This window comes from Podarcis filfolensis, assembly GCF_964270895.1.
Source record: "Podarcis filfolensis genome assembly, chromosome: 10".
NCBI lineage: Eukaryota > Metazoa > Chordata > Lepidosauria > Squamata > Lacertidae > Podarcis > Podarcis filfolensis.
The window spans coordinates 29,489,777-29,505,654 of NC_139612.1; the positions used below are offsets into that span (position 1 = coordinate 29,489,777).

Below are 15,878 nucleotides of genomic sequence, written 5' to 3' on the forward strand. Positions count from 1 at the left end.
CCAATACACTAAGATTGTACTCAAAACTAACTAAACAAACATTACGTCTTTTGTCTTTTCCCAGCTTTTATTGGATCACATTTAATGTAGTAGTCAAGCTGCAGTGAGCTGTCTGCAAATCAAATAAATAAATATTTTATTTTCAAAAAGCCTCTCTCAGTCCCGATTGCTTGAAAGAAAACAAAATAATTAAGTGGGGGAAAAAAGAAAATTCATCCATAAATGTTATTAAACTGCTTTCACACACACCCCATAGACTGCATTTTCCCCCTTACAGACAGCAGGAACTGATTTACGGCAGGCACAATATTCTTTCAAGCTGTCAGAACGATAAAATAAAGAGATAGCAAGTGGAAAACGTTGGACTGCTTGAGGCTAAATTGAGTGGTAAACAGTTATAAGGCACCATATTCCTTTGAAATGGCAAAACACTGATTCCTACCTTCTTGCCTTCTCCGTATATAAGAGGAAACTTCAAGTCATCCTCTTCAATAGTTTTGTATGCCCTGTGGGAAGATAAACAGCATTTTATAAAGATTGCACTCAATTATTGACCCAATGCCCTGACACTAGGTGACTGTTTGCTTGTTTTTGCTTTTTCTCCACAAGTTTGTCTAGGCTCCAACTTTACAATGCATTCCTGATTTCTCTCTCTTTCTCTCTTCATACTACACCTACTGGATGGTACCATTTTTTGCAAAAGAAAAAGTTAAGCAAAGAACATAATGTAATTTTATCAACAATCCCTACCTTTTCATTTTAATAACGGATGAGAAAGTAAGTTGGGAAAACATCCCAATTACTAGAAGTGTGGGCCGCAGTGTCCACCGAACAACAACACAAATCCATTTAAGAATGGAATCTCATTGTTAATTGGGAGCTGTGAGAAACAGCAGGGTTTGTAGATAAAGGATGGCATAAACCAGCTCTTTAAAAAAAAATCCATCAGAAGCTAAATACATAAAGGAAAGCTTGAAGTTTGATATACCTTTCATCAGGTTATTTAATGCTCATCTGACCTTGACTATGACATTCAAACTTGCCAGAAATTCTCGGTGCCAGGATCCCCTACACCTTCCAAATAATTACTGGTGAGTCAATATGGAATGAAGCTCATTGTTGGAATTAGCACACCAGACACTTGTAGGCTGATTGGCGTATACGGGTGCTTATACCTGCTGCATGTGCCCTGAGAAGCTGTAAATGACCCAAGGGTCCACTATATACAGGGAAAGTTTACTGCATACTGTTGTTTTGTGCACAATTACTTTCCACATGGGGAGTGTCCTTACCCAGGGTGGTAAGAAGCCACCCTGAGAGAAATGAAATAGGCAGGTCTGCTCTGCTTGTATTTCATAGAATCACAGAATTGTAGAGTTGGAAAGGACCCTGAGGATCATCTGGTCCAACCGCCTGCAATGCAGGAATCTCAGCGAAAGCATCCATGACAGATGGCCATCCAACCTCTGCTTAAAAACCTCCAAGGAAGGAGAGTCCACTATCTCCTTAGGGAGTCCCACAACCACTATTGTTTCTCTGGTCACTGAGGGATGAGCATTGAGGGTTCTGTTAGTGAGAGACAGGAAAGCACAGAAGTCTACAGCTAATGACTAAGATTATGTGCCATTGCAAATAGATTTGAGCATGAAGATTCTGAAAAACAGGATTTTCATGGACCTGGCCATTGAATATTAAACTTGGGGAGGGGTCCTGCTTTTTAACCTTGGCTAATGGTATATTGTTCTGGGACATGGATAAAACTGGACCTGTCAAAGAAGAGGAAGCAGCTCTTTTTCTAGTTGACAGGCTAGCAATTGTTGAAAGGGACTCAAAAATAAGCTGTGAAAAATTGTTTGATACACCTGCCCAGTCTCCCTCCCCCACCACACCATACGCCCCATTCTTATTTTACAGTGCACACCTATCTGGGCAATTTTGCTTGACAGCAAAGCAATAAAACTATGTTTATGCTGTCCATGTCACTTATAGGCAGAGCACAGTGTGTTAAATATGCTGTGCCACTGCTGTCATCCCACAAACCCAGACAGAGAGAAAGAGAGAATAGAGGAAGCTCCTTTTCAAAGCATGCCAGCATGACAACTCTGGAGAGATCCGTTTAATCCAACAGCACCAAACAATAAAATCGCAGCTAAGCAGCAGCTCCACTGCCTTTGAGAGAAATCAACGGCTGTCAAAGCATGACGGAAACTGTAGTAAAGGTGAGGTTGCAATATGGCCTTGAGCCTAACATTCTCCCGGCACCAGATCACGTCAGAATGGCTTTTAAAAGCAAATGCAGGATCGTATATTCTAAAGGCTGTACTTTCGAAAGTTGCTGCTGCTTCCTTCCATCTCGCCACCCGCATGGCATTTGTGAAGGCCTCTTGCACTCGACAGGAGCGCTCATTAAAGGGTAAGCGTGTGTGCAGGCTGGCAGTTGGATACAAATTGAAAACGAAAATAGCATTCAACATTTACAAAAGGAAGGCCAGAAAAACAACAACACACATAGCAGTAGCTTGATACCCCCTCCACACAAAAAAACACCTGGGAGTGGCCCAGTAGCACCACCGATTGGCCTTGTCCCATTCTAACTCCACAGAAACCGAACACAGACTATGTTGTAGTTTTTCTCCCCTTTTGACAAACTGTCCCTACAAGGTTTTTAATTCAGTGATGGGCATTTACCTCCCCACACTTCTTTTTTTACACCCAGGCTTTCACACAGACACCATCTCTTAACCTGGAGGAAGAACAACACGGATGTCACTCAATTGTTACACTAAACAGGTATGTATCTTTTGCCCTATTCTGGTGTTCTAAAAATGCACACTGGCTTAAACCAAGGTGCAGAAATGTCCGATCCACCTCCAACTTTCTGCACTGAGAAGGAGGGTCTGAAGAAGGCATGTGGGTACATTCAGTTTAACAGCTTTGCAAGCTTCCCTGAAATTGGGAACGCTGTCGTAAGGTTCAGCCAAATCAATTTCCAAGCTCTTTTCAGGCCTTTTAGGATGGCCTGGGGTGGGGCGGACATACCTGGAACATACGAGAACGCAGGTGGGGGTGAGCTTGCAGGTGCATGTTCCTACGCCCCAGTTTAAGCCACACACACCTTCTTTTAAATGCCTGAATGTGCCATTGACTGGGAATCCTATTTTCTTCATATCTTGTTATCAATTTAAAGCTGCCTTTTAAGGACAACAAACAACAAAACTAAACAACGACATAGTGTGAACATACTCAAAAAGGGCATGGCTGGAATTGCTGGGGCCTGTTCCAAATGTATAGCTTAAAGGCCAGTGTCAGGATTTTACCTCTATTATGGATACACAGGAAATACAGGGATTTCCAGACAATCCTGCTTAGGACATGGCAAACAGCATCAGGTAGGGAGTAGGATGTAGCATAATGATTTACTGTCCCAAATTAGAACTGCCTTGCTAGACCAGGCTGAAGGGGACGAGCTAGCACAATAGTCCGCTTCCAATAGTGCTCAGCTGGGTATCATTGGGAAGCTGGTAATCCTGACAAGCAGGTCACAAAGGAGACATCCATCTCCTCTTCCTGAGAATAAATTCTTCCTTTTATTGTTTGCCTAATGACCAACAGCCCATTGAAAGTCCCAATTCTCTATGAACTTGCCTAACATTCTTACAAGCTAGGTCCCATCAAGTCTTACAGGATTATAGATGATATTTGACAAGGTCATACACTGAGTACATTCAATGTAATCACTGTATGATAAAGTTAATTTCAATGGGTTTACTTAATTTGTTAGATTTCTTGCCCACCATGACTTTCCCAGGCAGGCTACTATATCAAAAACAATACAAACTGAAACAAAACCAAACATCAATACCAAACAACCACTGAAATAAGATGCAACTTCAGGAAGGTCATATAAAAATACTTTTCAGTTGTCACAAGACCAGGTGATGTCTTTAGCACGTGCCAAAAGTTGAGTAACGATAATGCCTGATGCACTTCTATGGGGAGGGAGTTCCACAATTTTGGAGCTACCACAGAGAAAGCCCTCTTCCCAGGCCGCTGACCCTTCTACCACAACTACCATCTGCTTCATCTGTGACACAGAATTCTGTCTAAATCTCAAGGATTTATCTGAAGGGCCTTCTCGGTAGTGGCACCCACCCTGTGGACGCCCTCCCATCAGATGTCAAGGAGTTAAATAACTATACAACTTTTAGAAGACATCTGAAGGCAGCCCTGTATAGGGAAGCTTTTCATGCTTGATGTTTTATTACGCTTTTATATTTGTTTGAAGCTGCCCAGAGTGGCTGGGACAACCCAGCCAAATGGGTCGGGTACAAATAATAAAATTATTATTATTGTTCTAGCAAAATTGTCCCATCAGGTTGCTGACAGAATCAGAGCACTGCTCTCCTGGCCATTCACCACCCATAAGACCTCTGCCAGACAGCTAAATGCAGGTGCAATGTCAACACCAGCACTTGATAGGTGGCAATAATGCTCTCTCACCTGTGCTCATTCAGGTTCAGGTTGGAATTTCTGCCACCTGCCCTCCAGCCGCTGTACTTCCTGCTTCATCACACACAGATACCTGGAGTGCCAAGGCAACCCGAGCAGTCTGCAGGATCAGTGTGGCACTTTTACCTGAACTACTGTAGGTTGCCTAGGGGACTATGTTATACGGAAACAAAAGTTCTTGAAGTTCATTCAAGTTTGCTATGTGTTGATTCATACATATTCAGAAGGGTGTGCTAGTAACTCAATGCCCATGGGTAATCTATATTTATGCAAACATAAGCAAGAGGGGAAGTTCTAGTAGGCAGCTGCAGGAGGCGTGAACCACCCCTTTTTAGTAAATGGCAGTGGGGAATAAGTAGAGACTTGCCTCTTAACTTTTTCTCAGGGCTGCAAACAGTGATGCATTCTAAAAGGTCTGCTCTCACACCTTGCTCTCCTCCAAAGTCCCTAAGCAGCACAAGTCTCTTGCTTATGCACTGCTTCAGATTCCAAATGCAATTTCTTCCCTTGAAGAAATAAAGAAACCACAGGAGGGAAACGAGGCCATGGAAGCTGCAAAGCATCTTGTGGAAAGGCCAGGAACAGACCCACAAGGATGAAGGAGCTAAATCCAACTGGAGCTTGGTAAGAGTGAACGTGAAGGAACTCTGCTTGCTTTCGTACAATGCAATGCATTCTAAGAAGGTGGTGATAAGAAAACAAGTGAAGTCTGAACACAGTATGAAGTAAAACTGCAGGTACTAGAAGTATCCAGTACCAAAAAGAAAGAAAGAAATCCCTACAGGAAGACGGCGCAAATCAGTATTGTCAGTATTTTACATCCTTGCAAATGCTTTTAAAACGGGGTTCATTTAGCATCAGAAGATTAAGGCTGGAGTGTGCCACTTTTCCAGGAAATGTGAAGCAAGACATCCTTTCAGGAACAATCTCTTTTTTATTTTGCTGCACAGATATGTCATTGGTGCCCTTTTCTTGAACTGTGAGACTTAATCCCAGTTCATAAGAATTCAAGAGGAGGGTAATTTGTTACTGTTTGTTGGGGGGGGGGGGTAATTTTATAATAGTATTTACTGAAATTCAATAAAACACACACACACTTTCTATGTTAAAAGGGGGGCTTCAGTTCTGGAATTTCAAAGCCTGGCTAGGCAGGATTCTTCATTTAGCTGTTTATGCAGAGTAAGAGAAATCAAAGCTAAGGACAAGCCCATTAAGCAACATGCACAATTTGGGAATAGCTATTTTCTTTACTCTTGCTTCAGCTGTGTTGCTGTCAAAGACAGTAACACTTAACAAGCAGGCCAAGGCAGCAGTGTTCCAACGATGCAAACTATCCAAGGGTTAGTCTATTATTACCATGTGCCAACACAGCTGAGTGTATTGTGCAAAATCCTTAGCAATGTCACAGAGAATGATGGCCAGAACACACCTCTCAAGTCCATGTGATGCGATCGCATGGGCTAGCTCTGAACAAAAGACACAACTTCCAGATAAAAGAATTTCACACAGAGGCATTATTATATATATTAGTTAGAGCATAAGAAATGGAATCTAGAGTGAACCCGGGCTGAAATTCTTGTGTGACACTTCCATTTCAGTTTTATTAGTCATTGTCCTGGACCAAATATTATTTGCACATGCACTTCCTTATTGGAGGATTGTGGGTTGATTTTGGGTTTCTTGTTTAAGCCTGGATTTGTGCAACTGCAGCTAAGTGTGCTCTCTCTCTTTCACTTGCGTGCGCTCTCTCTCTCTCTCTCTCTCTCACACACACACACACACACACAAAAAAACACACTTGTTCAGTTTCACAAATAAAAAGATCAACCAGAATTCTGCAGACCTCAACTGTGAGATCAAAACTTTAGCTTCTGTTTGTATTACTTGTGTAGGTAGATAGATAGGTGCAACATTAAAATGTTTGCAAGGTTCCAGTAACGAAAGAGGAGGGGTGACAACAATTTATAGGAAGAGGAAAATAGAAAATTGCATAAGTTGCACAAGATCATGCATTACTTTAATGAGATAGGTTAAGCTGAAAGTGGTCGAGACCACCCAGCTGGCTTCATAGCTGAATGGGAATATGGACCTGACTTTCTCAAGCAAGCACACAGAGAGAAGAACATAAGAAGAGCCTGCTAGATTCGGGCAGTGAAACATCTAGTCCAGCATCCTATTCTCACAATGGCTAACCAGGAGTTGCTTTATCATTTTGGTTGCCTTTTGCATGTTCTAGTAATGACACCACACTGGCCTCCAGATTGCTGCGAGATTAAATAAATATCAATTAGGAATATTCAGGCACCAATTAAAAGTACTTATTTCCAAGGTCGTCCTGTGTTAATGTGGAGGGAAATGACACACTAAACATATCTTGGGAGATTACAACAAAACTGATAAGGCAGTGCAAAAAATCACAAGAAGCAGACTACCCAAACACATCTTGCTCTGCTATTCTTTCCCTCACAGTTAGGGGGTGACTATGGGGCTTCTCTGGTTTGTTTGTTGTCTCCAGCTGGCCCTGCTCCAACAGCACTGGCTCTGTTCCTCTGGCATGTGTGCACTTAGGGAAAGAAGAGTCATTTGTCATTGCCAGGAGATGTGCTGTACACAGCAGGTCAGATCTTCTCCCCTGCTGTTCCTGCAGCCAGAGCTGCAAATCTTGAAAAGATGCAGAACATGCATGTTGTGAACAGCCATTTATCATTCCAGAAACGTGTTACAAACAGAATACAGGGAGCTATGTTTCTCTGGGGCGCATGACGCCAGGAACCCAAAAGTACCCTTGCAAAGGGCTTTTGCTAAATCTAATTCCGCTTCTATCTTCTGTCTCCTTCTGTTGTCAGTAGCTGCAGATTAACACAGCAGTCATCTTTCTTTAACCACCCCGCTCCCTAAAACAGGACTGCTGTCTCCATAACCATTATATTTTATAAAAAAAACCCACAAAAGCTACTTGGATGAAATATATATCACATACTAGAGGGGGGAAAGGGCTTGTTTAATTGCGCACTTGAGATATGTTCCCTTTCTCAAAATCATGATCACTGCTGGAAGTTGAAATGTTTCACTAGGAAAAACAAAGCAAAACAAAAAATCCAGCTAAACACACAGACACCATTTTCCATGGGAGCTCATGAGAATTATACGAATTAGAAAGCAAGGTGTAACTGAGCAGGTGGAAGCATAAGGCAGGCAGGCTGCGGATTGCTCTTTGTACCCTGGAGTCAGACTGTTAGAGAAGACCACTTATCTGAATAAGACTAATAAGAGCAAGCTAATTAGGCCCGTCGGCACTGGCTGGCAGATAAATCCAGGTCTGGGAAAGGGACATTGCCACTTTAAATACTGCCTTGGGATCTGTGGCAAAGCTAATGAGGACTGTCAGTTGGGCCTCTTTTATTAGGCGGCTCTCTGGAGGATAACGCCTAAGGTTTTGGAACCAGGGCTTCTGCACTTGATTCAATAAATCAATTTATATTAAAGAGGAGGGGAGGAGGCAGTGCAGATCTGGTGTTGGCTTCATAAACTATTCTGTGGCATTTCTCAATCTACTTATCCCCTGCTCTGCCAGACTGCCTGGCTGGGCTGTCAAGTGCCACAGAACAGAGCAATAAAGAAGAAGAGAAGCGCCCACAGCTACAACATTTGCTGAACGCAACATGCAAGTTACACAACGCAAAGCACACATGAGCTGCTGTGTTTAGTGGGCTTCCTCTGGGACCATGTTTTTTGTTTGTTTGTTTTTTTGTTTGCCAACTGGAATTAAAACAGACTAGCTTTGGTGCTAGTTGCAAGAGAAAAGCAAAAAAGGTCAACCCCAGACGAAATTAGAAAACGCGCATAAAAGAAAGAAAGAAACAAGAAGCAAGATTAGAATGCAGCTGCTTGTTAAAATCAAATACTCAAGAGACCTGAATACCTGCTCTATCAGGAAGGACAATGCCAATTTGACAGGCATCATTCCATGAAAGCAGAAAACATTGCAGGGTCCCCTGCCCTTAGGACTCCAGCCTCAGAATGAGTGTGTGTGCGCACGCACGCACGCATGCAAGGGAGGAAAGGGGGAGATATACACCAAAATAAATAGATACCCAATGGACATTGCCCGCTAACTGCAAGGAAAGCTTACAGAAACAAAGCAGCAAAGCCACTGGGGACAAATGAATGGCATAGGCTGATCCACCTGACTCCTATCAACTTAGGGTCGCCATATTCTGGAGAGCAAAAGAAGAGGACTTCTACTTTTAACTATAGACTTCTACTTTTAACTATAGATCACTATGACGACTCTCATTTTACATACCCATTAAAAAGAGGATGTGTCCTGGAAAAAGAGGACATATGGCAACCTGTATCATGGCTTTGGCTATTAACCCTTTGCCTGCAGCTGAACACGACAGAGAAGATTTCTGCATTCCAAAGATGATCCCTTAGGAATCATGGCATTTATTTTATTTCAGTAAAAAAAAAAAAAAGAGGGCAAGACTTATAAGCCATATTATAAGGCCTAAAGAGCAGTCAGGTGGCTAGTTGAGACAAAACAAGTACAGTCAAACCTTGGTTGTCGGACGTAATCCGTTACGGAAGCCTGTTTGGCTTCCGAAATGTTTCACAACTGAGGCGGGCTTCCAATTAGTTGCAGGAGTTTCCTGCACTCAAGTTGAAGCTGCGTCAGACGTTTGGCTTCTGAAAAACGTTTGGAAACCGGAGCGTTCATTTCCAGGTTTTCAGCATTCGAGGGCTGAAACACTCCAAAACAGAGGCGCTCGGGATCCAAGGTTTGACTGTATGTATCACAACAAAATATTTTCTGAGTACAGAAAATGAAAGCTGTGCACAAGCCACAGAAGTTGCTCAAAGTACTTTCTCCTTCTCTAATCATCCTCCAGCGGCGGCGGTGGCAGCTGCTTCATCAGCCGCAACTGGTAGCAGCCTATTGCTGTTCCATGTGAAAATGACTGAGTATATAAAAGGAAATATTCATGGGGCAACCTGTAAACAAGTCTGGTTTCCTTTAAAAAAAACAACACATTAACATGACCAAAAGGTTCAGAAAGAGCACAAAAGTACGTTCTACTTGTGAGAATTGTATGCTTGGACTACACTTCAACATAAAAAGCTAGAACTTCGGGGAGAACCATCTATAGCTTTCCACGTTCAAGTAATATTTGATGTGGGAGAGAATCTTCATTCTGAAGTGGCACAGTCTTTTGAGGATTGGAGTCTACTCCTCAACATTTCGGGCTGCTCCTATGTTGCTGGTTGAAAAGGTTTAAGCTGGCCCACAGAAAAAAGGCATGGGAAACATTCAAAGTACTTAATACAGTCACACGAGAACTGTAATTCAGGCTTTTGTCTGAATATCCTATTTCCGCTTTCAATCCCAAGGACATAAATTATACTTGGACTTTAAAATGTAATTAAATATGACCAGATGGCAAATTTCAGTCTGAGGTACCTCAGGTTCTTGTCCTGCAAGAAACTGTGTTCCGTAACTACAATGCCAGCCATGGTAGGTGTCACAAGTTAGTAGACACCGAGGATAATAAGCATTAATCTCCCATTTATGTACTCTAGTAAGTTTAATTCCTGACAAAGTCACCAGCTACAGTGATAGGGGATGCTTGAAGAGAGTTAAGAGTAGCAGCCTTGAACCAACCCAATGACTAAATGGATGATACAAGTCCTGGGCATTAAGTACCACCTTCAGCAAACCTATACAGGCTTGCCAGCCAACTGCTCTGAAAAAGTTCCAGAGGCCAGGAGAAGAGAAAGTTTACAAAGAAACCAACATCACCTCAAATCGGTCCCATCTAGCATACATTTGAAATTGTACAATATGGAAAATAGTTTTCCAGTTTTGTCTTTTCCCCCCTGAAATTTTCTCATGGCATGCAGCATTAGGGAACTGCAGCTTTTTGAACAATATTGCTAACATGTCACACTAAATTTCATTCAAATCATGGAACGTGCTGTGACACAGCAACAAATGCCATTGGACAATGTCGCTACCTGCCCACCCCTTCCGAATATGTGTGCGCTTCGGTTCTTCCACAATTCCCCCAGGAAAACAGCAGCAAAGAACTATACACCATTACACTGCTCCAAATTCCATCACTTTTACTCACACATTTTTCCAAGTTAAGATGGTTGCAAACAGATTATTTCTGGAATCAAATAACATGGAAATGAGTGCTGAGCATGCACTATGTTCCATTAGTTTTCCAGAAGTGGCTTTCTGCATGAAAGCCCAAATATAATGCAGAAATTAACTAGGCATAGGCAAACTCGGCCCTCCAGATGTTTTAACACTACAATTCCCATCATCCCTGCCCACTGGTCCTGTTAGCTAGGGATCATGGGGGTTGCAGTCCCAAAACATCTGGAGGGCCGAGTTTGCCTATGCCTGTGTTAGGGAAATGCAGGGGAAATGAAACAAACTGCTGTGTGGATGCTGCCCTCTAAAAAACAGGAGGCGTTCTTACCAGCCAGTCATATTGAAGTCTCTGTAGAGCATTCTTTTCCCAACTTCCTTCCTCTGGACCCTCCTTGGAAACTCAAAGTGTGTAAACTCGTTTCCCAGCAAGTGTGGCTGCATATATGCCTACAAGATTAAAAAGGGGGAGATGAAAGAGGACAATCATTATTGGAGCTCTTGCATTGTTATTCTCTGTTTTCAAGGAGAGGTGGTAACTGTAAACAAATGATGAACAAAATCTCAAAAGCCCACTATTATAAAGTCTTAAATAACTTCCACTGGATAATAAGTCTCCCCCTCCCTACCCTCAAACCTTTGAACTACTGCAAAAACATTTTGTCACCTCTTCTGTCCTCAACTTACACCACTTGTGCTTCTGCCAATTATTTGCAGTTCAGGACAACTTGCCTATAAAACCTGGTACTGTACTTGGTTGAGGGTAGGCATTGCAATGTGGCTCTTCCATCATCTTTGGCACGAATTTTGGCCCTCAAATTCTGCATGCACTACTGCCATTTTAGATGGGCGCTACAGAAAAATCTCTTTAGACAAAAGGCTCTGCCCCTGTATTGATGGAGAGGTAGAGATCATAGGCCATGTTCTCTACACTGCCCCTGCTACCAAGATATAAAGGTAATTGCCCTGTTATTTGAAGGAATGCCCAGAGGTTCTAACTTGGAATTGTCCAGTTGCAAGATTTTGCGCAGCAGCCTACAAGATACGCCAGTTGTTCTCGCCTACTGGGTCTACACAGACTTCCTGTTTCTCTTTTAATGCTACGTCTTCAGTTTTGCTTGCCTACCATTCTATTTTACTTTGTTTCATCCCTATTGGTATTTGCTTTGTTTGTTGTATTTAATACAGCATGCTGTTTTTTAACCGTATAATAAATCACTGCTACTACCATGCACAATGCTCTAGCCTTTTGTACTGTCAGCACCGTTGGCTTTTCTAGGTCCTACTGACCAACTGTTGGGAGGGAGGAGAACAAGGATGTCTGGATTCAGTCCAATCAAAGTTCATCAAATTAAACGGGGTCAGCCATCAGTTCTGCACATGGGTCTGTTTAGGCTGGAACACAGCATGTACAGCTCAGGCTTCTGGATACTGAGGTGGTTTTTTATATAAACTTTCCTGTATACCCCACCTGTTTACGTAGTACCTGCTTTACATGGGGATTCTGAGATGTGGTGCCATTCAGAATAAAACGTGGGTATTAACATCTGGTTTACTGCTGTATCGCTAAATACAGAAGAACACGCACATGATGTTTGAGCTTGGCTTAACCTGAGTGTCATCGGCAGAAACAAATGAGCAAATTAAAGGAAGCATGCCAGCTATTTGCATACTCGTCAGGGTATCAGTACATTCGCTAAAATAATGGACAGTACATGCTTGCATGAAGCAAAGAGAACAAAATTACCCTGCTTAGTTCAGCGTTGTCATCAGGAGTTTTGATACCCTCAGCTTTCCATGAATGGTTCTAGTTCATCTAAGCCAACCAAGGCAGTTAAAAAAATTCCTGATCTTTAAAAACTGTGCTTAAGCTGTGCTTAAAGCAAACCTAAAGAGCTATTTTGTAGTACAGTTGTACCTTGGTTTTCGACCGCCTTCTGACTCGAACGTTTTGGCTCCCGAACGCCACAAACCTGGAAATGAGTGTTCCGGTTTGCAAACTTTCTTTGGAAACTGAATGTCCGACAGCCAATCGGAAGCTGTGCCTTTGTTTTCAGAAGTCAAACGGACCTGATTCCATTTGAGAACAAAGGTATAACTGTATTCTTTTAAAATCAATCCTGCTGAAACCCCTCAACTATTGGGAAAAACGTTTGTGTGTGTAGGTATATGTGGGGGGGATGGAGACAGTTAACTTTCATTTGTTTTGATACTTGAATCAAATCAATTTTTTTTTAAAAAAAAACAACATTTGCTAATTTATCAAGTGTTTGCAATAGGAGCTCGTAATAAATTTGGAGGAAGCTAGGTAAGGTTTCCAACAGGGAAACAAATTTAATTTTTAAAAAAGGAAGAGGAAAAACCACAAGACCTCCTTGAAACAAGAGTCAATATGCAAATCCATGATGGAAGAACTGTAGGAAAAAAGTCATAGATGGCTCAGAGCTTAGAACACAGAAAGCAACTTCTAAAACTGGGATTGGTATAATACTAGAAATTTATGGTCTAAATTTTTTATGCAAGTCATATAGGTTCAATGCCTTATTTGAGATTCCTATTGCTTGTTGACAAGAGCCTAAGTAATACAATATTCTCTTTTTCTTGTAATAACTAAACAGTTATTTCAATTTGTGGGCAGGCTTAGTGCTTTTATATATAATTTGCAAATAACATCTTATGTGCTTTCTTCAGGAACTGCTAAATGGAAGAGGAGAAGGGAACATACTCAGGCACTTCCCTGTAGCAATGTTTTTTAAAAAAAACTGATAGGCACAAAATCACTTTTATTTATTAAAATATTTATACTCTGCCTTTCCTCAAGGTGATTAGCAAGAAATATTAAATTATGAAACAAGTCACATGCACCTTGCTTTAATAGGATACCAAAAAAAGAAGCAGTTCTGTTTATTTCGGGCAGCGGATTTTTACCCCAAATAATTCCTTATAAAACACAAAATCAGATTAAATATGAAGGGAAGGGAAGGGATAGAGAGAGGAGAGAATCAAATCTAAGGACAGGACTTCTGAAATGTATTTCTTCCTTGCAGAATGTTCTGTCAATATTAAGCTGTAACAATTTTAGACAACCGCAAGGAGAAGTGCGTGAGTGAAAAATGCTAAATCTAAAAAGTGGTACAGAATACTCTTGGGAGAAGTATTGACATTTGTTTTTGAAATCATCGAATGCAGGAGTACTTGAGACCCCTGACCACAAACCAAGAGTAGTCATAAACCTAACAGCAGTAGGTGAGAACTGGTCAGAAATACCAATGGTCCTAAAATTATCTTCTACGTTACTTCCACTGCATTTGAAAGGATCTCTCTAATGTGGTTTCACACTTCTGGTATCTCCCACCTACTTCCTTTGAACGCGATAGCCATAACCCAAGCACATTTGCTACATATGGAGATGCAGTAAACAAACAAAGGTAAAGAAAAGAGTTAGGGGAAGTAGCATAAATATTTTTCAAGGCAGCTGCTATTTTCAGATCTAACCAGAATGAACATCAAAAGAGGCTGAAGGGGGGAAAGACCCTCTCAGGCAATGTTTTATCTCTGCTTTCTTCAAATGAAACCCCACTCTCAAGATGCTACAGATCCCTGCTAATTTAAAAGACAAACACGTTGGGGTTTTTTTTTGCAAATGCAGGCAGCATAAATATTTATTGCAGATGCTTTGTATTCATCACTGTGAAAAACGAGACTCCAAAAGTAGCTCTTCCCTCTGAAATGTTTCAGACTCTGGCAATGTAAACAGCAATAAAATCTGGGCACAGAAGAATATAGTCGCCTCCCCGCAATCACTACAACCACACACATTTCTTTCGGCATTTATAGCCAGCGAAGCATTGTTCTACTCAGAGAGAGCATTTCTGAGAAAGGAAAGGCCATCTGGCCTATACAAGCTTGTCCCCATCAGCTTCTGGTCACAGTGGGAGAGGACACTAATGACGACACGCTGGTTTTAAAGTCAAGTTTCAGAGATGGGGAGAAACAGGCTGGTTTGGAGCATCTGGCTGAAGTGCCAGTTGCACTGGTGGAATTTAAGGCACAGGCCAGACGCCACAGCCTGACAAAAGGGATTTTAGGGTGTGTGTTTTCTTATACCCACAACAGCCGCTGAAAGGGCAAGGATGACCATTGCCGTGTTACCCTTCCAATATCTGCCAATTCTGGAGAGCTGTCAGTTCTGAAAGATCCAAAGTACACTTTCTCAGAGCAAGCCTAAATGTATCACTATTACTGATACCAAGTAGGGCTGGGCGATATATCAATATATCATACAAAATGGGTTAGAAGTTCACATTGTGATAATTGTTTCATAATATTTGAGCTGGCAATATATCACCAATGACAATATGTGTACGGGCTAGGCGGTATCTGGTTTCCAACATCACAATAACTCACCAGCTAAACATTGCAACGTTGTCACCAGGTAAACCTAACAATATCACCAGCTAAACAATGCAATCTACCACAATGTCAGAAATAAGAATGTGAACTATACAGAGGCAAACAGGACAATGTCCTGGCAACTGCTAGTATTTAGGGAACTAAAACGGATAAATGACAACATTATCAACAATCACACACTCGGTTTCACCAGCAGGCAAGCCAAAATGCATCACAACAGGACTTTTGGTTTGGGGCTTGGCTACCAAATAGTGGTAATCAGGACAATGCAAAGTATGGTGATGAGTCAAATACAAATTATCTGGGACTGCCAGACTGCCGTGAGTCCTCACAGGCCACTGCTGCTACTGCCGTCACTCTCTATCACCACCACAAGGCCTTGCAGGTTGTCACCGCTACTGCTGAAACGTACCATGGTCATGGCAAACTGTTTCTGCCACTGCTGCATCTGCCTCCTAGCAGACCTGCTGGCAGTCTCAGATTATTTGTATTCACTATGACTCATCACCGTACTTTGGATTGTCCTGAATACCAGCATTTGGAAGCCAAGCCCAAAACCAGAAGTCTCATTCGGATGCATTTTGGCTTGCCTGCTGTTGAAAGTGACCATCATTTATCAGTTTTAGACCCTTAAGCAGTAGCAATTGCCAGGACATTGTCCTGCTTGCCTCTGCGTAGTTCCTTCCTTATTTCAGGTATCATGATATATCGATGTATCACAATGTTCAGCTGGTGATATATTGCAATATTGAAAATCAGTTATCAACCAGCCCTAATACCTACTTGCGAACTCAAAATG

At 41.9% G+C, this 15,878-nt stretch overlaps 1 protein-coding gene across 2 annotated transcripts in view; it reads right to left on the reverse strand.

Annotated features, from left to right (window-relative positions):
* PPM1H (protein phosphatase, Mg2+/Mn2+ dependent 1H) overlaps positions 1–15,878 on the reverse strand; it is a 92,423-nt gene that overhangs the window by 14,734 nt on the left and 61,811 nt on the right. For both annotated transcript variants that reach the window (XM_083574555.1, XM_083574556.1), the window contains exons 6-7: positions 10,998–11,116; positions 443–506 (exon numbers count right to left, since the gene is read on the reverse strand). In XM_083574555.1, coding sequence (XP_083430681.1) covers positions 443–506; positions 10,998–11,116 — 183 coding nt within the window. The remainder of the gene's footprint in view (positions 1–442; positions 507–10,997; positions 11,117–15,878) is intronic.